The sequence below is a fragment of the Mercenaria mercenaria genome, chromosome 3 (genome assembly GCF_021730395.1).
Source record: "Mercenaria mercenaria strain notata chromosome 3, MADL_Memer_1, whole genome shotgun sequence".
Lineage (NCBI taxonomy): Eukaryota > Metazoa > Mollusca > Bivalvia > Venerida > Veneridae > Mercenaria > Mercenaria mercenaria.
In genome coordinates, this window is record NC_069363.1 from 5,721,429 (window position 1) to 5,744,914 (window position 23,486).

The 23,486-nt window shown below is 34.3% G+C and overlaps 3 protein-coding genes across 5 annotated transcripts in view; 2 read left to right on the forward strand and 1 right to left on the reverse strand.

Moving 5' to 3' along the window:
- The window catches only part of LOC123525537 (uncharacterized), a 53,361-nt gene extending 48,383 nt beyond the window's left edge, over window positions 1–4,978 (reverse strand). The window contains exon 1 of the mRNA XM_045304662.2: window positions 4,851–4,978. The gene's annotated coding sequence lies outside the window, so the exon portion shown is untranslated. The remainder of the gene's footprint in view (window positions 1–4,850) is intronic.
- A 321-nt stretch (window positions 4,979–5,299) lies between these two features.
- LOC123525534 (rho-related protein racA-like) lies at window positions 5,300–22,945 on the forward strand. 3 transcript variants are annotated; one of them, XM_053537782.1, is made up of 11 exons: window positions 5,308–5,391; window positions 6,190–6,377; window positions 6,741–6,909; window positions 7,091–7,230; window positions 8,063–8,165; window positions 9,274–9,464; window positions 9,689–9,896; window positions 10,258–10,494; window positions 10,670–10,773; window positions 11,196–11,435; window positions 11,711–12,584. In XM_053537782.1, exons 1-11 carry the CDS (start codon window positions 5,370–5,372, stop codon window positions 11,924–11,926), a joined length of 1,818 nt encoding a protein of 605 aa, XP_053393757.1. In that variant the 5' UTR covers window positions 5,308–5,369; the 3' UTR covers window positions 11,927–12,584. The 3 variants fall into 3 exon arrangements, with proteins under 3 accessions (XP_053393758.1, XP_053393757.1, XP_045160594.2); XM_045304659.2 differs by having other exon boundaries at window positions 7,094–7,230; XM_053537783.1 differs by lacking the exons at window positions 10,670–10,773; window positions 11,196–11,435; window positions 11,711–12,584 and adding an exon at window positions 22,458–22,945 and having other exon boundaries at window positions 5,300–5,391.
- Window positions 16,308–20,361, forward strand: LOC123525535 (ras-related C3 botulinum toxin substrate 1-like). Its single transcript, XM_053537787.1, has 5 exons — window positions 16,308–16,458; window positions 17,853–18,040; window positions 18,763–18,931; window positions 19,704–19,840; window positions 20,121–20,361. Exons 2-5 carry the CDS (start codon window positions 17,855–17,857, stop codon window positions 20,271–20,273), a joined length of 645 nt encoding a protein of 214 aa, XP_053393762.1. The 5' UTR covers window positions 16,308–16,458; window positions 17,853–17,854; the 3' UTR covers window positions 20,274–20,361.
- Window positions 22,946–23,486: the final 541 nt, after the last annotated feature.

The following is a 23,486-nucleotide window of genomic DNA, read 5'->3' on the forward strand; positions in this document are numbered from 1 at the left end:
GCAATAATTGTTTCTCACTGTACTGTATAGTTTATACCAAGTGAATAATAGAAAACATTTTATTCAGGTTAATACAAGAAGTAACAAGAGGTTTTTTTTTTAATAAAAACTCATTCTTTAACTTTTTGATTTGCAGCGTTTTCTAGTTTTTGTGCCTAATCCAGTATAGGCATCAATATTTATTGCATTTTGGGGGCTATTTTATTTATACGTTTACGCATATTTGCGTATACCTGTCTACGCTCCTGGCAGCTTTTCTAGCAACAAAATTTAAAATATAATCTTGTTTACAAATGGAGAGGAAATGAAATGTCAATAAATGAAATGAAAGTTTTTTGGATGCTCATGCAAAATGAACAACAGAATAGGATTGGCACATTATACAAAAATTATTAGCGTGATTCACAGTTTGCCGATTCTATTCTGCCGTTCATTTCCCATGGACACCAAAAATGAAAGATGTTTCATTTCTTAAAAACACAAGTATCCTCCTCAGTTTGTACATCCAATATAAAGAACCACTGAGTATGATTTCCCCATATTACTTTAATCTAAGTTCAGATGACCACTGCACTGTTTCCTTAAATATAACTAGGATTAGGATGCAGACATGTTCTTGTCTTTTGCAAAACACTTATAATCTTATACAAAAAGTATATATAGGCTTGGATTATCACAAGTCATAGTGAGTATGCTAACGAATTTATAAACAGAAATGATGACCAGTTTTTTCTTGTAATAATAAATGTAAATGAATGTATATACAAGTATTTACCAAGTACACATGCTTACCAAAGTAATACAGAAGTGTAACACATTCACCATAATATATACTGTTCATTTTCATCAAAATATAGAGGTATTTGCTCTAGTAACTGAACATAACCTGGAGTAAATGCAAGTCACCAGAAGTTACCAAAGAAAAGAAGTGTAACCCAGTAACTAGAAAAAGAGACATGTTTTTTTTTCTGAAATTACTTTCAGTACATAGGTTTATGCTCTAGTAACCACCAGTAACAAAAGAAAAGAAGGGTAACCCAGTAACCAGAAAAAAGAGACAGGTTTTTTTCTGAAATTATTTTCAATACATGTTTCATAAGTCTAATGCTTTGGTAACCAAAAGTAACCAGGAGTAACCAAAGAAAAGAAGGGTAACCCAGTAACCAGAAAAAGAGACATGTTTTTTTTTCTGAAATTATTTTCAATACATGTTTCATAAGTATAATGTCCTAGTAACCGCAAGTAACCAGAAGTAACCAAAGAAAAGAAGGGTAACCCAGTAACCAGTAAAAGAGACATGTTTTTTTCTGAAATTATTTTCAATACATGTTTCATAAGTATATACTCTAGTAACCAAAAGTAACCAGGAGTAACCAAAGAAAAGAAGGGTAACCCAGTAACCAGAAAAAGAGACATGTATTTTTCTGAAATTATTTTCAATACATGTTTCATAAGTATATACTCTAGTAACCAAAAGTAACCAGGAGTAACCAAAGAAAAGAAGGGTAACCCAGTAACCAGAAAAAGAGACACATTTTTTTTCTGAAATTATTTTCAATACATGTTTCATAGGTATATGCTCTAGTAACCAAAAGTAACCAGAAGTAACCAAAGAAAAGAAGGGTAACCCAGTAACCAGAAAAAGAGACATGTTTTTTTCTGAAATTATTTTCAATACATGTTTCATAAGTATAATGCTTTGGTAACCAAAAGTAACCAGGAGTAACCAAAGAAAAGAAGGGTAACCCAGTAACCAGAAAAAGAGACATGTTTTTTTCTGAAATTATTTTCAATACATGTTTCATAGGTATATGCTCCAGTAACCAAAAGTAACCAGAAGTAACCAAAGAAAAGAAGGGTAACCCAGTAACCAGAAAAAGAGACACGTTTTTTTCTGAAATTATTTTCAATACATGTTTCATAAGTATAATGCTTTGGTAACCAAAAGTAACCAGGAGTAACCAAAGAAAAGAAGGGTAACCCAGTAACCAGAAAAAGAGACATGTTTTTTTTCTCAAATTATTTTCAATACATGTTTCATAAGTATAATACCCTAGTAACCGCAAGTAACCAAAAGTAACCAAAGAAAAGAAGGGTAACCCAGTAACCAGAAAAAGAGACATGTTTTTTTCTGAAATTATTTTCAATACATGACTCATAAGTATATACTCTAGTAACCAAAAGTAACCAGGAGTAACCAAAGAAAAGAAGGGTAACCCAGTAACCAGAAAAAGAGACATGTTTTTTTCTGAAATTATTTTCAATACATGACTCATAAGTATATACTCTAGTAACCAAAAGTAACCAGGAGTAACCAATGAAAAGAAGGGTAACCCAGTAACCAGAAAAAGAGACATGTTTTTTTCTGAAATTATTTTCAATACATGTTTCATAATTATAATGCTTTGGTAACCAAAAGTAACCAGGAGTAACCAAAGAAAAGAAGGGTAACCCAGTAACCAGAAAAAGAGATGTTTTTTTTCCTGAAATTATTTTCAATACATGTTTTATAAGTATAATGTCCTAGTAACCGCAAGTAACCAGAAGTAACCAAAGAAAAGAAGGGTAACCCAGTAACCAGAAAAAGAGACATGTTTTTTTCTGAAATTATTTTCAATACATGACTCATAAGTATATACTGTAGTAACCAAAAGTAACCAGGAGTAACCAAAGAAAAGAAGGGTAACCCAGTAACCAGAAAAAGAGACATGTTTTTTTCTGAAATTATTTTCAATACATGTTTCATAATTATAATGCTTTGGTAACCAAAAGTAACCAGGAGTAACCAAAGAAAAGAAGGGTAACCCAGTAACCAGAAAAAGAAACATGTTTTTTTTTCTGAAATTATTTTCAATACATGTTTTATAAGTATAATGTCCTAGTAACCGCAAGTAACCAGAAGTAACCAAAGAAAAGAAGGGTAACCCAGTAACCAGAAAAAGAGACATGTTTTTTTCTGAAATTATTTTCAATACATGTTTCATAAGTATATACTCTAGTAACCAAAAGTAACCAGGAGTAACCAAAGAAAAGAAGGGTAACCCAGTAACCAGAAAAAGAGACATGTATTTTTCTGAAATTATTTTCAATACATGTTTCATAAGTATATACTCTAGTAACCAAAAGTAACCAGGAGTAACCAAAGAAAAGAAGGGTAACCCAGTAACCAGAAAAAGACACAGTTTTTTTCTGAAATTATAGAAGGGTAACCCAGTAACCAGAAAAAGAGACATGTTTTTTTTTTCTGAAATTATTTTCAATACATGTTTTATAAGTATAATGTCCTAGTAACTGCAAGTAACCAGAAGTAACCAAAGAAAAGAAGGGTAACCCAGTAACCATTTTTCTGAAATTATTTTCAATACATGTTTCATAAGTATATACTCTAGTAACCAAAAGTAACCAGGAGTAACCAAAGAAAAGAAGGGTAACCCAGTAACCAGAAAAAGAGACATGTATTTTTCTGAAATTATTTTCAATACATGTTTCATAAGTATATACTCTAGTAACCAAAAGTAACCAGGAGTAACCAAAGAAAAGAAGGGTAACCCAGTAACCAGAAAAAGAGACACATTTTTTTCTGAAATTATTTTCAATACATGTTTCATAATTATAATGCTTTGGTAACCAAAAGTAACCAGGAGTAACCAAAGAAAAGAAGGGTAACCCAGTAACCAGAAAAAGAGACATGTTTTTTTTTTTCTGAAATTATTTTCAATACATGTTTTATAAGTATAATGTCCTAGTAACCGCAAGTAACCAGAAGTAACCAAAGAAAAGAAGGGTAACCCAGTAACCAGAAAAAGAGACATGTTTTTTTCTGAAATTATTTTCAATACATGTTTCATAGGTATATGCTCTAGTAACCAAAAGTAACCAGAAGTAACCAAAGAAAAGAAGGGTAACCCAGTAACCAGAAAAAGAGACACGTTTTTTTCTGAAATTATTTTCAATACATGTTTCATAAGTATAATGCTTTGGTAACCGCAAGTAACCAGAAGTAACCAAAGAAAAGAAGGGTAACCCAGTAACCAGAAAAAGAGACATGTATTTTTCTGAAATTATTTTCAATACATGTTTCATAAGTATATACTCTAGTAACCAAAAGTAACCAGGAGTAACCAAAGAAAAGAAGGGTAACCCAGTAACCAGAAAAAGAGACATGTTTTTTTTCTGAAATTATTTTCAATACATGTTTCATAAGTATAATGCTTTGGTAACCAAAAGTAACCAGGAGTAACCAAAGAAAAGAAGGGTAACCCAGTAACCAGAAAAAGAGACATGTTTTTTTCTGAAATTATTTTCAATACATGTTCCATAAGTATATACTCTAGTAACCAAAAGTAACCAGGAGTAACCAAAGGAAAGAAGGGTAACCCGGTAACCAGAAAAGAGACATGATTTTTCAACAAAATCTCACAAAAGTCATTGGTTATGTGTATTGCCACACATTTAGAAGAGTAACCAAAGCAATATAGTAAGTAACCCCAGTAACCAAATGTATATAGTAGGTTACAAATGGACACACTTGTGCAGAGGTGCACATTTTGTGCCATATCTAAAATTATACAAACAGTAGTTGTGACTGAGCTGTTCAAGAAAGTCCAGTCTTTTTGCATCAATATCAATGATTGCTCACGTAACTTTTTATAAAATATTAAATAACCAAATAACAGAATTGTGTAAGGATTTGTAGAATTCTAGTCAAATTAATACAATTCATTTAAAAAAAAACGATAAAATTTATCATAAATTTCAAAACTAAAATCTATCCGCTGTAGGAAATCATAAAAATTAAGATACAACGAGATCAACTCTCGAATGCTACATTAAATTAAGAATAATACTACCTAAGTCGGCAGTGTTAATGACTTGAAATTCACTTTGAGATGTTGTGATTACATTCGCCGTCTTCCAAGAGCTTCAAAGTTCGCTCCACATTTCGAATGATGCAATTTGATTGGACGAGAAAGTTACTACCTAATAAAGGCACGAATATAAAATACTCGTCGTTGTCATCCTAAAGCAGGGCACAAAAACACTAAATTACAGATTAAAATAAGTGTTTATTACAAGCAAAATACTTTCAGTTACACAGAAATACTTTAAAATTGACTCGTTCTTCTTATCAAATATAAAACTGAAATTTTCATTTTTAAATATCAGCGCTCAAAAGCAGTTATGAAGTTATATTTTCACTTAAGGTAGTATTAAAATTAGGCTAAGGAAGTAACAATAGTTTAAGAATCTAAAAATAGTTATACAACCAATTGGCTTATGATTGGTAGTTATTTTGAGAGAGTATAACGGATATATTTAGATAACAGTGAAACCGATATAAAATACGATCATTTCCTTGCCCGAGTTAAATGAGAACTGAGAGAAAGCACAGTAAGTTATTTTTATTTTAACATTAAGAAAATGGCCTTAATCTAATATAACATTGCTTGTCTTCATTAATTACTAGTAATAGCTGCATTTTTGCATTTTGCAATCAGTAATTCATTGTGTATTAGAAATTTATTATAATAAAATATTAGATCTCTAGCATTATTATTGATATTAATAATAATGTTATTATTATTGTTGTTGTTCTTCTTCTTTATTTTATTTATTTATCTATTTTTTAAATTTTATATTAATGTTGAGTCATATATTATATATTCAGTGTTCACTGAATGAGCTGAAATTTCCGCTGGCTTCATCGATCGTCGGATATATAATAAATGTAAAATTTTGTGTTAATTGTTTGTATTATAAAGAAGTATTCTTGTTGGAAAGGCCTACTGAAGTATATGTTCGTATTCTCTCATTAGTTGTGATTCTTTGAATATAAGCGCACTATAGACTGTATTCATGCATATTATTTATAGTATGCCCCATAATTATGTGGATTGATACTACTAAATAATGAATAATAAATTATTTTGTGAAAGTATTGTTACTTTTCTTAAATACTGTCACCAAAAACACAATGACCAATATGAAATTTTACATAATATGCAACCTTTATATATCATAGGTTCGATCCTCTTCATGTAGACTTAATAATTATTGTAGATTAAAATTGCTAAAAGTTCATTCCTTTCTCTGAGCCGCGATATTTATTCGTCCATAGTTGGATCAATAATATATATTACGTCAGTAGGACTAATTTTGTAATGATTTTATTTTCTTTTCCTTATTTAGAAATGGCTGTTAATATGAAATTGTGTGTGGTAGGAGACGGCGGTGTCGGCAAGAGCTGCTTGCTGATTTCTTACAATACAAATTCATTTCCAAGTGAATATGTACCGACCGTGTTCGACAATTACTGTGCGGACATCATGGTGGATGGAAAAGCAATCAGTCTTGCTTTTTGGGATACCGCTGGTCAGGTGAGTCACTCATTAGTAATTCGCCGCGTCCTAAAATCAAACTTTGTTCAGAAGGTGTATTACTTTGGTGGGTGTACAACTGTGGAGAGCAACGACTTCCTTAAATTAGAGATGGCATCGGACTTGCTCAGCTTTGTGAATGTACTTAGGAGACATGCCCATTTTAGGTCAATATGTAGTTAAATACTAATAATCTGTACATTGTACACTCAAGACATCAACAGACCAAACAAAAACTCAGTGTCACTTTCCCTTATTGGGATAGTAGATACTATTGCGGAGGTTCTTAATAGACCCATAGCTGACCAATACAGTTAAACCGCAGGAACTATTTGAATTAAAAAAAGTCATCTTTTTTTTCAGGAAGACTACGATCGGCTTCGACCACTTTCTTACCCACAGACAGATGTATTCTTTGTCTGTTATTCCGTCGAAAATAGGGATTCATTTGAAAATATTTCAGACAAATGGGTACCAGAAGTACGTCATTTTTGCCCAGATATACCTTTGGTGCTTGTTGCTTGTAAAATAGGTAAGTATCACGTGACATCGCTTTACCATTCATTAATATATTTTTTACTTATATAGGATATTACAATGCACATGATTTTGTATAAAAGTGTTTTACGCGTGGTACATATTCTGAAGCAATGTAAAGTGTGAATTGTAGTGACTAGTCACATCAGTAAAGTTATTTGTGGGATTTGTCATAGCAGATCTAAGAGGAACAAGTTCAAGAAAAGATATGGTCAGCTACGACGAAGGTCTCGCATTAGCTAAAAAACTGGGAATGAGATTTTGCGAGACCAGTGCATTAACACAACAAGGCTTGAAAAACTGTTTTGACGAAGCTGTAAGTACTGTGTAAAGATATCATTTTAAGACCTTATAAATTTTCTGAGATATTACCAGAAAAGAAAGAAGGATTTATTCAATTAGGACAGAACAGAATTAACGTGTATGTAAAGTAATGTTAAGGAAGCAAGCTACTTATATGTTATAACCTCGAATAAATCAACTTTTATGCAGTGTGCTCCTCTAAACCAAACTGTACCAATTCTTCTTACTTGAAGCTCTGCACAGTGAAGCATCAAAATTAAGTTTTGACAATCTGCTAATAATAATATTATTGTTATCACAATTAAGTATTTTTGTAACAGAGATGAACAGTTCTTACAGTTGTTTTGATGAATTACAAAAGAAATAAAAACGAGTCATAGTACGAACAGTTTTTTTTACAGTTTGTTGAACTACACAATTAATACAAGAAGCGTTTAACATAGGTTTTCGTTAGTTAAACATACATTTCGACCATGACTTTTTCGTTGAAATGCACATTCATATATACAAACTGTTCTTAACAAAGATTCTTTATTGAAATCAAAGAGCTATAAAAAAATAATTAAGCATTTTATACCATTTGTTGAAATGCAAACACAAAATGCCTACAAACCATGATTTTTCTTTGAACTGTATACAAACCGTTAATAACAATCGTTTTACATTGAAATGCACATATATGTTCTTGACAACATTGTTTTCGTTGAATTTATATCCAGTCGGCATTGTTTTAACAATGATTGTTCATCTGTTAATAATACAGCTACGAACCTTGGTTACGAACTGTTCAGAAAATATGATTTTCTTGGAACCACAGATAACATTTGTTTCCCTTAATTGCACAGATACGAACAGCATTAAACTGTCAGGCAGCTAAGAAGAAGAAAGGCTTTAGTTTATTTGGCAGCAAGAAGGAGATTCCCAACCCACCCGTCATGCCACAGACTGGTAAATATTTTAAACTGAATTTTTACCTAAGTTTAGAGTATTCCAGTTTGGTAAAATTTGATGGCTACCTACATTTTCCTTTTAAGGTAGTTCTGCACGTTTGAAAAACCGGAAGTGATGGCGTAACGTCATTTATCCGGAAAACGTAGAACAAAGCCTGGATTCGGCGTACGGAAATGAAAATGAATTAATGAATTAATCGAAACATGTGAGTAAATTTATTACAATGGCACTGTTGCTATATCTCTTAAGTCAAAATTTGATATTAAAACATATGGCACGTTAACAATTCAAAATAATGTCTTAAAATTAGCGTGAAATGTCCAGTTCAATTCAATTATGGTCAAATATCTCAAAAATAAGCACACGGACCTATACATTTTATTTCACCACATTATAGGCTATATGTTTATTAACAACCGTGAGAAGTTTCATCAAAATCTACATTGTAGAAAAAATTCTATACGCGAAAATGTTATGAAAGTAATGATTTTCCCATAGACTCCCATTATGAAATATTGAATGAGGTCCAAATTTTTCAGATCAGTCTAGCAAAAAATCAAGCACACGACCATATCTTTTTTATTTGCTGAAATTTCTAGGTATATTCTGAAGTTTTGAAAAATCAGAGTTTAAACAAATTCTACATTGTAGAAAAAAAATCGACTCAAACGTGTAGAACTACCTTAAGTAGGTGACAACTTCCTCGCATGCATTTCCAATGCATTACTTGTATATTTTGTCGCATCGTCTTATGGACCTATATCCATGATAATGCAGACATATGGTACATATTTGCCGTATATACCCAGACTGCAGCCTTGTTAAAATGCACATTATGAAGTTGGTTAAATTTTTTGATTTAAATAAATCAGAAGAGAGCAAGTGATATTATTCCATCGTTATATGATTTATTACCGTTCGAATCTTTATACATGAAGCCATGTAAGAAAGAAACATTCGTGTATTTACGTACCTGTGATTTTATTTGTTTGATTCCATTATGAACAATTATGAATATGAAGCCAAATAGGCCAGACGGACATCAACTATTCTTTTCGGACTTCAATTTTTATACTTCTGGCTAAATGCGAATGTTTTAACACAGGATTTGCACCGAAGATTGAGATCGAGACATCAACATTTGGAGATGATTGGTACCGGATGTTGCAAGATCCGAAACACTGTGACGTCACGTTTGTTCTGGAAGAGAAACATCGACTGGACGCTCACAAGACTGTGCTCTGTGCTGCATCCAAAGTTTTCTCTAAAATCCTGGGGATTTCCAAACCTGTCAAGGTAAAACACGTTATAGACTGTTACCGTAGGAAACAAAGGAATAAATACTTAAACAATATTTTTTTTTTCTAAGTGAACCAGCGGACCCGTTTATAGAAAATCAGATTTGTTCTGAGCAAGAAACCACATTTACTAGATCTAATGTTAATGTTTAATGTTACATCAATTTTCAACATATTTCTTATAACAAATGTGAAATTTAGACGTAGATCTTTACGTTACAGGACAATCAAATGAAAGAGATTAACGCGATTGAAAACTACAGTGCTGAACAGTTAAATTCTGGCGCCATACAAGGCATAGCTGCCGTTTACCAAAACGAGGCTGACGTCAAAGGTCAACCGCCAGCAGCCAATCAACATACAACTGTAGAATTAAGTGCGGATATAAATGCCAAAACCTTTGTTCGAGTTCTGGAATTTCTCTACTCAGGTATGCCAGATGTAATATTTCGGTTGCTTGAATGTATAATATACAGTCGAAAGTACACAACGTTTACCGGGTTATTGTATTCTTATGATCGTTTCATTGTTTTGTTTTAAAACAAAAGATACGAATCTTTATATTGACAAAATCGATGCACATAATGAAAACATGTACCTTTAAGTCCGGTGATTTTTCTTCATGCACTGACCTTGTAAAGTCGAAGCTGGTAACGAGTTTACACAATGGTATCGGACCCAAATGCAAATCACAGCTTGCCAATATAATTATATACAAAGTTCTGTATATTTTTGTTTTAAGTTTTCTTTTTAGGATCATTTCTACTAACATTCTATTCATCATATGACAGGAGTTCCACAATTTCCAGACATTGACGATGTAACTGAAGAAGACATTCGAGAACTTGAGCGCGTGGCAGGAATATTTAAACTGACACACTTGCAGACGATATGTACAAATATCATCAGTGAACAAGAATTTCTGAATCCCAGCATCGGCACATACTTGAATGATGAAACGGGAGCCAGACTGAAGGAACTTTTCTTTAATCAACCAGAAAGATCAGATGTTGTTTTTAACGTTGAAGGTTTGTACAAATACTAGTTATCACAAATCTATTGTCTAATATTTTAGAAAAGCGGACGACATTTTTATTAAAGAAATGAACACACGCTATAGTATTTTTCAAGCTATGCCAACGGGAGAAAATAGAATGATGTTATTCTATACAATTTAATGATGCTTTTAGCGATCCTTTTCAGGAAAATACATTTATGCACATAAATGTATTTTGAGTGCCCGCTGCGATGTCATGTCAGCCATGTTTAGTGGAAACTTTGTAGAAAGCAAAAACAACAGGACAGAGGTTAGTTTTTTACGTTGAATTAAGAAAGTATATTAGATCATTTCTCGTCATTTTTCATAGTCTTTGCGAACTAACAACATAAACGACCTCTTTCTTAAATGATAAAACTTTTAAGCCTTTTTTTCCGTGTATAAAAGCAAAGAGATATATGTATGAGGAACGTTACTGAATGTGAATACACTAGATAATGTATTTCGTCGCACTTCATACGAAGTTGTTGGCGGACTCAAACAAGATTAAAGGAGAGGACAGCCCGTTATTGTTTACAGAATTTGTTGTGTGACGTTTATTTTTTCCCTCGGATTATACTGTTTAGAAATAGATTAATAGATTGAACTATATTTATTTATATCTGTGACAAAAAAGCAACGAAATATGATTAAATCGAACCATGGCTGACAAGCGACTCATTTCTTTTAAAGATACACATCCCTAATACAACTGAAGAGACTTTTCTTGCATTTCTGGAATACCTGTACACCGATCACTCGCCTATTGAGGAGAATGACGCAGTGGGTATTTTAGTGCTTGCGGATGAATACGGACAACGTCGACTGGTTAACTTGTGTGAACTGTATATTACAAAAGAAGTAGACAGAAGTGTCACAAAACAGATCGAAAAATCGGACATAGATGTCATAGGACTGTTACTAACGTCACAGGTAAATATTTTGGCATTAAATTACCCTTTGCCAAGGAGTCGAACTATAAGACAAGAACATAAAGTTTTTCGTCGCCCTTTATACTACACATAGAGCTTTAGTGTTTATTACTTTTAGATACATTTGGTATTGTTTTGAACAGAAGTCTGGCAGTTATATACAAAATATATGTATATAGTGTGTTAACTTGTTTATCAATGTACATTAATCGTCATACATGTACTCATTTTTATCTATTGTAGAACCTCTCTAAGTAACTTTGTGTTTCTTTTCAGGCATATAACGCCAAACAGCTGGCAGATTGGTGTCTGTTTTTCGTCTCCAGTAATTACATAGCATTTGAACAACGTAAAGAATTCTCCCAACTCAAAGGAGAAAATAAAAAGCACGTTGAAGAGAACAGATGGCCACCAGTGTCGTATCTGAAAGAAGTGGAAGAATATAACAAGAAATATGGTGACAAAACGGCAGATAAATGTGTCGTTATGTGAAACCCGAAATCATTTCTTGTTATCTGGTTTCCAGTCTTAGAATGGTTCCAGTCTGCAGAACCAATTATATGTAACCGTGCACAGCTGCGCATGTCCGTTTTGAAAACCAGACTTCACTAAATTGCACACACTGTGCTGATGAGAATCTCTTTAGAAGCGACAGATGGAGGGGTGGAAGAAACCTAACGTTTTGATTTAAATTGGCTTCTAAAGCCTGCAGTAATTGAAAGAAAATGAATCCATTTTTTCAGAAACATGCTAGTTGAAATTGTAATTATAAGTATTACAATCACCACCGTGATCATGTTTTGGCATGTTTAATTTATGCTTTATGTAAGCACTATAATCATTTGTTTATTACGTGATGCCGAAATTATGTGCAATAACATAAACCGGTATACAAGTATAATATATATGGGCATTTGGACTTCATCATTCCAAAGATGTGATATTATATAAATGTATAATACACATGCTTACGTCGTGAAGTTCATCGCTTGAATGCTCTGTATAAATATATGTACGAAAGTTTCAAATGGACTATTTGCATTGTAACCGTTATTTTCTGTTTGTCATCTGTGTTTGATATAATATGCGTATTTGTTTTTATATAATGTAGAACAAATATAATGCTATAATTGTACGATACTTAAAACTCGCGTTTGTTGTTTTGTTCGCTTGTTATTTAGTGACCAAGCAAACTGCTATGTTGCAAAGTAACACACACATAAATGGAACATAACATGATTCATGCCATGTACATGTGTAAAATACCACAGGTTTTGTAACGATATTCACTTGTATGTTAAAGTGAAAGGCGTCAATGATAGTAATTCACAGCTATTTGCATCCAACATGATATACTGAGTAATGCTTTGCCTATATTTACGTGTTACACACAAGACCTCCGTGCCCGAGTGACTAGGACTTCCATTTTGTTGCCCCTCTTTGTCGGAGGCCCAAAACTCCGTTTCGAATCTAGAATACATGGAAGCTTACATAATTGGCTTGACGAAAGACATTGGATTCTACCCGGGTGCCCACCTGTGCCTTAAACAACACCGTAATGGGCGTCTTCGGTTTTCCTCCACCTCCGCAAAATTTAAGACATACGTGGTATTGTTTGCTTCTTTTAAGTATCAACTTTAAAACAAGAGCTCGTAGAACAAGAAATGCCCCCTTGATGCATTCAGTAATTGCACAAAGAACATAAATTATTTGGTCACTGTGCACTGGACGTTTGACGAACTGACCTCAAATCAATGATTATGGGTCATTTACCAGTCATAAGTAAACTCCGTATCAAATGTGATCTCAGACCAAAGCATTCTCTAGTATTTTGGCAAAACAAGTTCTACTGTTCTGGGTCATTTTGACCTTGACCTTTGACTTACTGACCGCTAAATCAATAAGGGTCATATGATCAACCTCCCTATTAAGTTTCGTTTTAACTGTTAAGGGTCACTGTGACCTTGACATTTGACCTCAAAATCAGTAGGGGTCATCTGCTGGTCATGATCAACATCCCTATAAAATTTCGTGATCCTAGGCCCAAGTGTTCTCATGTTATCGTCCAGAAACGGTTTAATTGTTCTGGCCTTTTACCTTTGACCTGCGGACCTCAAAATCAATAGAGGTTATTTGCTGGTCATGACCAACCTCCCTATAAACTTTCATGATCCTTATGCACAAGTTATCTGTTCCAGGTCACTGTGACATTGGCCTTTGACCTACTGACCTCAAAATCGGTAGGGGTCATTTGCTGTTCATGACCAACCTCCTTATCCACGTTCATGGTCCTAGGCCGAATCGTTCTCAAGGTACCGTCATGAAACGATTTAACTGTTCCGGGTCACTGTAACCTTGACCTTTGACCTACTGACCTCAAAATCAGTAGCTGTTAATTGCTAGTCATGACCAACGTTCTAGTCAACTTTCATGATCCTGTGCCTAAGCGTTCTTGAGTTTTCAGCCGGAAACCGTTTAACTGTTCCGGGTTACTGTGACCTTGACCTTTGACCTACTGACCTCAAAATCAATACAAGCCAGAAATCACATCGGTGTCCGCAACCTGACTTGGTTTAGTTTTAATATGTAAGCTGGTATCTCGGTATCCACTCTAGCATCTTTGAATCATTATCTGACATGCAATACACATTTCCCGTAACTCTGTTTTACATTTCAGAAAGTCATGGCATTTTTCTAACACGATGTTACTTTTTGCGAGAAGCAATGGTCCAGGGTCAGCTATTGTGATAGAGCTGTGTCCGTCGTCCATTTTGCTTTGAAAGAATTCATCTCCTGAACCACTTGATGGATCTTCACCAACTTTGGTATGGGGCATCATTGTAAGGACCTCTTTCCTTTAAAATTTATTCCAATGGTTCTGTTGTACGTCTTTTTTGGGGGGGGGGGGGCTAAACTGTTAGACCTAAACCTCAAGAACCACATTCATCAAACTTTGTATGAGGCATCCTTATAAAGTTCTTTCACATGTTTGTGCAAAAAGGGCCCCTTACAGGGGCCGCCAGACTTAAATAGAAAACATATAAGCAAGTTCATCTCGTAAATCTTCACCAAACTTTGTCTGTCGTTTCCTTGTAGTGAGTTCTCGTAACCTCCTACTTATGGTTCTACTTGACGCTATTTACACGGGTTTTTACAGGCTGTTTAAGTTTATATTTCATCATCTTTCTTTACATGAAGGTTTATTCAGAATATTAAACATTTCAAATATTTTGCTGCAATGTTTTCATGTTATAAATAGGGTCAAACAGGTTATATGTCCGGTTTCTTGTGTAGGACATATCTGTCATATTTCATGTTTTTCCCATTCACGGTACAATGCGTCTTTCAATGTCGATGTTTGGTGAGCGATTTAGGGTCATTATGGGTCTTTTGTTTTGTAGTCGAGGATTACTAAGTTGTGCTTATCGTACATGAATAGAGAAGGCATTCTAATTACCGGTACCTGCAACAGGTGTGTTAAATTTCGAGTCGACCATCAATGATAGCTTGAATTTTAAATGCACTTTTAGTACTTGATTTATAGGTAATCGATACTGTAAATCAAGTCAAATCACATAATCGATATTATTGTTGCCTATCATTTCATGGAAAAAATTCAGTTTGTCAGTCTGCATCGTGGTTTTGAGACGAATCCTAAATTGATAACAATTGCTTTCCGACAATGAACTAGCCGTTTTCATGGAATTTGGTGTGTAAAATTTAGTATTACATTTTCGTTATATTACAAAACAGTCGCCTCTTAGATAGATTGTGGAAACTGAGCTCACCTCAGCACAATGCAGATCGTTAAAAACGTTTAATGTTGATATGATAAAGAATGTTTTGAAATCTGTAAAACCTAAATGTACTTTACAGAAAATAAGTCTTTAACCAACTGAAAGTACAAAATTATGTACAGGACAAGAAAGGCCTTCGTTAAGTGAAAAAAAAAATACTTATGAAATAATCGTCTCTCCCACATTTGAAAAAATCAAATACTTACTCAAAAATACATCTTGAAGATATGTGAAAAATTTGCTCTGATTCTTCACACATTTGCCCGAAGTTGAAGTCTGTATGTCTATAGATTTGCACGGAATACTGGTTTTACTGCAGCTTATTTTGATTTTCTGCAGGCTTATGAGAGTCCTATTTTTTAACAGAAACATTATTATTCAGTAATCATCAGCAATAACGAGCCCTTAAAACCGCCTCGGTTGCCTGGTGTATTATTTGGACGACAGTCTCAACCGAAAGTCTATCAAGCTAATTGTACGTGTTTCAAGACAGTTTTAAATGTGTGTGTGTGTGTGTGTGTGTGTGTGTGTGTGTGTGTGTGTGTGTGTGTTCAGGTTTAACGTCTTTCTCAACAATTTTTTAGTCATATGAACGACGGTGTCTACTTGTAGCAGTGAGCACAATGCCCAACTTTATAGTGCTGCCTCACTGGAATATCACGCCGTAGACACATGACATGATACCCCACCCAGTCACATTATACTGACACCGGGCTGACCAGTCCTAGTAATATCCTCTTAATGCTGAGAGTAACTCACAAAAAAAAAACTGCAATGGGAACACTCCTCATTGTCGGTTCTCAAGAATGTCTGATGAAATAACCGTTTTCCAAATCAAATTATCTTTATAAGCTTTCTTGACAGGATGCACATAGGCTTTTCTTTACAATTGCTGTGATATTGTAAATAAAATATGTAAAAAGATCTTTTCAGACTATCATACCGTGCAGATTTCGCCACAGGCGTCATTACCGTACATCGGCTTTATCGGTTGTACACGGTGAAAAGTAGTATTCAAATTAGGCTAAGGAAGTAACTATCGACTAAAAATCTAAAAATAGTTATTAAGAAACATCTTGATTACGATTGGTAGTTATTTTTAAAGAGTACCTACTTTCCGTATTAAAGTGAAACTAAACATAGAAATTTTAATATAATAATACGAGTTCCTTGCTGACAGGTGTGATACTAAGTTGAAGTGAGAAGTAAGAAAAGGAAGGACACACAGTAAGTTACGTTTATTTTCTAATCTCAATGGAAATTTAGTATAGCTCTAGATACATCATTCGTAATGGGTACCTGCGCGTTGCCAGGTCCGTGGTACTGTACACCGTGGCGTAGGATTGTATGTAATCGAACACATACGTAGCAACAACAGAACAATTTACAATCAATTAGATTTAGGATAATACAGAAACGTTTAAGTATATAATTTACATAAAAAAACACTCAAAATACTCTAATAGTTGCTAATTTATTTCATACAGCATTGTAACTTAGCGCACAGCAGACTGGATATAATTAGATCTATACATGTCCAGTTAATAGGACACCGTCTGAATATTGCGCGATATTTTCTATGAAAGAACGAATGAATGCACTCTTTTCTATGCAAATCTAATAATGTGTTTATTACATACGCATGTACACTTAAAACAATTGTATAGATTTATTATATTATATAGAGTGAAATTGAAACACCGTCGTCAATGAATATTTCAATGCTGTATGGCGTTAATGAAACTGACGTCACTAATAGCGCTACGATTAGAGCGTCAGTATGGAAAATATTGACGTTTAAAGTTCCATTGTAACTTATCAGAGTTTGTAATGAATTAATGATATTTTGATAAATCATGTGGTAACTATACATGATGAAATCCAGAGCGTTTTATATCAGATTGTCACAATTTACATTGTAAATTTGTATAACAGTTACGAAAAATGCATGTATATTGACACCAAACCGTGGATGCATAAATTTCCCGTTACATCTCTACAGCAGAATTTCTGTGTTAGGTCTTTTTAGACCCACAAAAATCACTGATAGCTTATTTAGATTAAACTAAAAGCTATAAAATGAAATAGACCTGGTTTCTAGTTTCAGAAGATATATTACATAATATATGTATCATAGATAGCGACTGTGAAACTTCTTTAATAGAAAATATAGCCAAAAATGACTTAGAGCTCTCCAACTTATGACGTCGCGTCCGTATTCATTGTTATTACATACTCGTTTCTATTACCATGGTACCGGAAACTTCAATATTTTCATGTATACACACTGACGTCTAAATTTCATCGTGTGCGTGACGTAATTTAATGTGTGTCGTAGCATTAATTCTTTTATTTAGTTCAGTATTGTCAATCTTATTCAGGCTATTTAACAAATTAATAATATTTACATTACATTTGTACGTGTAGATACGTATATGTAATAAAAAAGTTATCTTTCCGCGTTCTTTAGCGGAAGAATATTGCGCCCCTAAAGTCGCGCAGTACGAAGCTACATGTATAATAACCTACCTATCATCATTATTATAACAAGTGGTATTAGCTCATGATTACGTAACCCTCGTAATACAGGTTCTTCAGAATCATTTTTTTTTCACTTTTAGAAATGGCTGCAAATATGAAATTGACAGTGGTCGGGGACGGTGGCGTCGGCAAGAGCTGTTTGCTGATTTCTTACACTACAAATGCATTCCCAAACGAGTATGTACCGACCGTGTTTGACAACTACAGTGCAAATATCATGGTTGATGGGAAACCCATCTGTCTTGGTTTATGGGATACCGCTGGTCAAGTGAGTGCTTATTTGAGCTTCTTAACATTAAAGTGTAGATGGAGAAAAAAGTATTATAATTTAGCTGTGAAATAAGTCTTTGAAATAAATATGCCTCAGTTAATAACACCATTGAAGTTCAGATACCTCCCAGACACGACTGATGTTTTCTTTCCCTCAAAACAAGTTTCTTAGTAAATTAACCTCTCGTATGTGGGGGCCTCCTTGGCCGAGTGGTTAAGGTTGCTGACTTTAAATAATTAAATATCATTAAAATGCAACTCACCGATGGTGTTCAAATGTCGCTAGGTGTGTAGAATTCTTCATATGAGGAAGCCTTCTAGCTGGCCTACAGACGGTCGGTGGTTCTACCTAGGTTCCCGCCCATGCCTGAAAAAATGCCAGGAGGGGCACCTGGTATCAGTCTCCACCATTGAAAGCTGGAAATGTCACCATATGACCTGATTTTTTTCGGCATAATAAAAAATAAAGAACAGTTGTGCAAGAAATACACGCTTTACAGAGTTTGCACTATTATGTGGTGAACGTCAATGGAGGATTGTCTATTTTAAGTCACTGATCAATAGACTAAAGGACGCGGTCCTGATTTTGTCATAAAGGTCCTGCTTTATCATTAAAGGTCATATTTGGCACTTGGAACCATTTAATTCCAGAAAGTGTATATAGTTTATCAATATTGGCTACACAAATTTAAATTGAAATCAAATGTATATTATTTTCAGGAAGACTACGACCGGCTTCGACCACTTGCTTACCCACAGACAGATGTGTTCTTTGTCTGTTATTCCGTTGAAAGTAGGAGTTCATTTGAAAATATTTCCTACAAATGGATGCCGGAAGTACATCATCATTGCCCAAGCGTTCCTTTGGTGCTTGTTGCTTGTAAAATAGGTATGTGTCAAGTGACCTATCTTTTCGAGTTAATAGACAAGAGCCTAAGGTTATAAAATGCATATGAAGACCAATTTCTCAAGCCCTCCAGTGCGTGCACATTGCAAGAAGGCACAGGGCGTCTACAGAAGTTGGAGGGCAATTGCCAATGTCCTGACTGAAGCTGGAGAATGTGGCTCAGAAAGCGAACAATTGTGAAGACGAATGCCTACCAGTTGATGACATAACGGCCTGCAGAGAAGTCCCTAAACCTTCCAGGCTCTGCGTGGCATCACAACTCTGCATCAGTCAGCGGTTACAACAGCCCTTGCAAGGGCGTCTTGCTAACCAGTTTGTATTAATAGCATGTTGTGACGGGGTTACTGTACGTCCAAGTCGCAATGGCCGTGAACAGTGGCCCATTTTGGATTAAAAAATCATTGATTTGGGCTTGTACTCAATAGAATTTGCATAGAAATAAACCCAAGTTATGGCCTATCGGTCGAGTAGACTCTGAAATAATTTGAACTGAACAAAAACAGTTTATAAAATGCAGCTTAATATAAATTTTATATCAGTATAGGCTCAAAGCTAGTCAATCAGATGCTCGCGTTTTGAAACTGGTCACTAAATTCAGATATATAACCTTGGTCCCAGCTGCCAATTTATGCTTTATTGAGAAACATCTAATGTTATAAGTATTTCATGCGCGTCGCTCATTCTTCGTAAGTTTGAAGTATGACGTAGTAAAAATTGTAATTGATAAAGTAATGTGACGAATCTTGCATTGCAGATCTAAGAGGAACAAGTTCAAGAAAAGATATGGTCAGCTACGACGAAGGTCTCGCATTAGCTAAAAAACTGGGAATGAGATTTTGCGAGACCAGTGCATTAACACAACAAGGCTTGAAAAACTGTTTTGACGAAGCTGTAAGTCAAGTTTCTTTTGATTTTAATTTTCTTTTCAATTTTCCAAGTCATGTTATCACAAAAAAATGAGGTTCCGTGCCTATGAATAAGTTCGTTGAATTAAAAATATATACGAAATGTTTACGATTGTGAAGTAAAATTAAATATACATTAACTGTAATTAACAATGGCAGTTTTGAAAAGGAATTCCTTTGACTCACAGATCTATACGAACTAGTCTTAAAACAACTTTTCTTGATACGAACCATTCTTAACAATGATTTTATTTTCAATTACGCAGATACGAAGTGCATTAAATTGTCAGACAAGCAAGAAGAGGAAAGGTGCAAGTTTTTTTGGCAGTAAAAAGAAAGAGATCCCAAATCCGCCTGTTATGCCACCTACTGGTAACTTTTTACAATTTAATATTACATTCTACTTGTTTTTTTGTTAATTTGACACATGTTTGACATCGTTTTCAATAGTATTTCAATTTCAGTCAAGTATACAGTATATGCGGTGTTACAGGATTCCTACTATTTCACAACTTTCTGACATGAATCACTTTATACCAATTATCAAGAAAAGCTACAAGGGTAAAAATTGTAGTCGGGAGTCAGCAACTTACAAAAATCTACTACAAAACTGTAGCGCATAATATACAGCTGATCTATATGATTATTAACTTGAAAAGTTTCAACCAAGTTATTCTGAGAAAGAAAATACATTGTCATGATTAATTATCGTTATTTCGCCAACGTTGGAATGAAGCTAACGGTATATATTCCGACATAACTGTAAAAAGCGTTGCGCCCTTGCTTTAAATTTTGGGAGACCCAGTTTATACTCGGGAATAAAAGCGAATGTTTTTTACGGGATTTGCACAAAATTGAAAATTGAGACATAACATTTAGAACTTTGGGAAACCCGGATGTTGCAAATCCGAAACACTGGTGACGTCACGTGTTCGGAAGAGAAACATCGACTGGACCTCACAAGACGTGGCTCTGTGCTGCATCGAAATTTTTCTTCTAAGATCCTGGGGATCAAACCATCCATCAAGGAAAACCATTTATAAATGTTACACTGGAAATTAAAAAAAAAAAGAATGACCTATTTTAAGGGATTCTTTGATTTAAAAATGCGCTGATAAACGTCTTTCGAGAAATTAACATTATAAGCAGAACAGCAAGCTATCTATTTAACATTTAGTGATTGACTTTTAACACATTTCTAAGAAGGAAAAAAGAAACGGAATGTACTTTTACAGAACAATCAATGAAAGAGATTAACGCATGAAAACTAAGTGCAGAACGTTAATCGGGGCCATACAAGGCAAACCGCCTTCCAAAACGGGGTTTGACTTTCAAAGGCAACCGCCAGCCCATCAACATAAACTGTAAATAAGTGCAGATTATAACAGCCAAAACGTTTTTTTAGAGTTCGGGAAAATTTCTTACCGGGATGTGAACTGTTTGTTGTTTTTTGGGTTAAGGGGCGTTTTTCAACAGTATTTCAGTCATGTACGGGGGGGAGTTAACCTAACCTGTTTTTCCCGGATTCTGTCCCAAAGTACAAACCTGTCTCCGCAAGTAACTGCAACTTCCCACATGAATCAAAGGTCACACAATGTCGTTTTTCAAATAGTCAGGAGAAGATACGCCCCGCCCAAAGATCGAACTCGGCCCCCCGGGGAGGGTAAAACCCGACGCTCTACCTACTGAGCTAAGCAGGCGGGTTTGGGAATGTGAATGTATTTTCAGTTATGGGCAAAATATGTAACTGTTTTCTTATTTATGGGCATATGTACAAGTTTTAAATATTTAAAATATGTGGGACCCCTTTTATTTCCTTTGTACTTTCCCTTTTTCTTCTGAATTTTTCCCAATGGGTTATTTTAAAACCAGTAATGAATATATATAAAAAAAAGGGTGATCATAAATGATTTAAAAAAAGCATTGTCCCTTTAGTTCAGACATGCATCATATAAAGCCGAAGATGTTTGGTGATAATTAGTTCACACAATGGTTGTAAGTGGTGGGAGCCCCCAACTAACAGCTTGCGAATGTAACATTGATAGAAACTATATACGAGTATATTTAAGTTTTATTTGGTTGTTATTTCTACTATCATATTTCATTCGTCATGTGACAGGAGTTCCACGATTTCCAGACATTGACGATGTATCTGAAGAAGACATTCGAGAACTTGAGCGCGTGGCAGGAATATTAACTGACACACTTGCAGACGATATGTAAAAATATCATCATGAACAAGATTTCCCTGAATCCCAGATCGGCACATACTTAAATGATGAACACGGGAGCCAGACTGAAGGAATTTTCTTTAAATCAACCAGAAAGATAGATGTTTTTTTAAGTTGAAGTTCCCTTTACCGTTTTTCTCGCCTAATATTTTTTTTGCAAAAGTAGACAACTTTGTTCATTACAAAAATAGAAAAATACAGGCTATCATATATTTGTTGTACTGTACTGTACTGTTTATTTCGATGAAAGACTTTAAATGTGGTTTTAACGATCCTTTTTAGTATATTGTATTGTAATATATTGAATTTATTGTACAGTATTGTATATTTCGACTGAAAACATTAACTGGGCATCTTAACGATCCCTTGCAGGAAAGTACATTTATGCACATAAATGTATCTTGAGTGCCCGCTGCGATGTCATGTCAGCCATGTTTAGTGGAAACTTTGTAGAAAGCAAAAACAACAGGACAGAGGTTAGTTCTTTTTACTTTGGAGTAGTTTTACTGAATGAAAAATCAGTATCTTGGAGCATCTTTCTAAATTTTGTTTATAACCTGTGCGAAATTAATTACATCATGGTAATTCATGAGGTGATGATAGCGTTTGTAATAACTCACAACTATTGTTTGTCATCCAACAGGTCCAAGGTTTATTTATTCTATTTCCCTTTTGTCTGATATCAAAGGAATAACTATATACCTAGGAAATTGAAAACAAGCAAACTTTAGTACGAAATGATGCGGAATGATAACAAAATAATGTTTGAATGTGTGCTAACATGACTGAAAGGGATAGCCTCTATTTTTTGTCCATGTATTGTTTTATGCAGATATGTACATAGTGTATGTCTAATAATCTAAGAGGAACCACATTGTTAAAAAAGTGCTGAACAATTCAACGAATAATTATGTTTTACAGATACACACCAAATCCCAATGAAGAACTTTTCTCGCATTCTGAATACCTGTACAGTCACTCGCCAATTGAGGAGAATGACGCAGTGGGTATTTAGTGCTTGGGAAATACGGACAACGTCATGGTTAACTGTGTGAACTGTATATTACAAAGAAGTAGACGAAGTGTCAAAACAGATCGAAAAATCGGACATAGATGTCATAGGATGTTCTAACGTCAAGTAAATATTTGGTTTTAAAGTAAATAAATTTACCAAGAAAAACAAAACCAGTATTTTTTAGATAGGACATAGACATAAGTATTTCCTCTTCTTCCTGTACTACACAGTCCTCCAGTTCGAACAGCTTTAGCAGAAACATTTAGCTAGGTGATGTTTGATCTTGTTTTGAATAGTGAGCTGAATTCCTACAATTATGTACAACGTGTATATAGCATGTTAATTAATTTCGTTCTATACGATCCTTTCTAATTACTGAAATACAT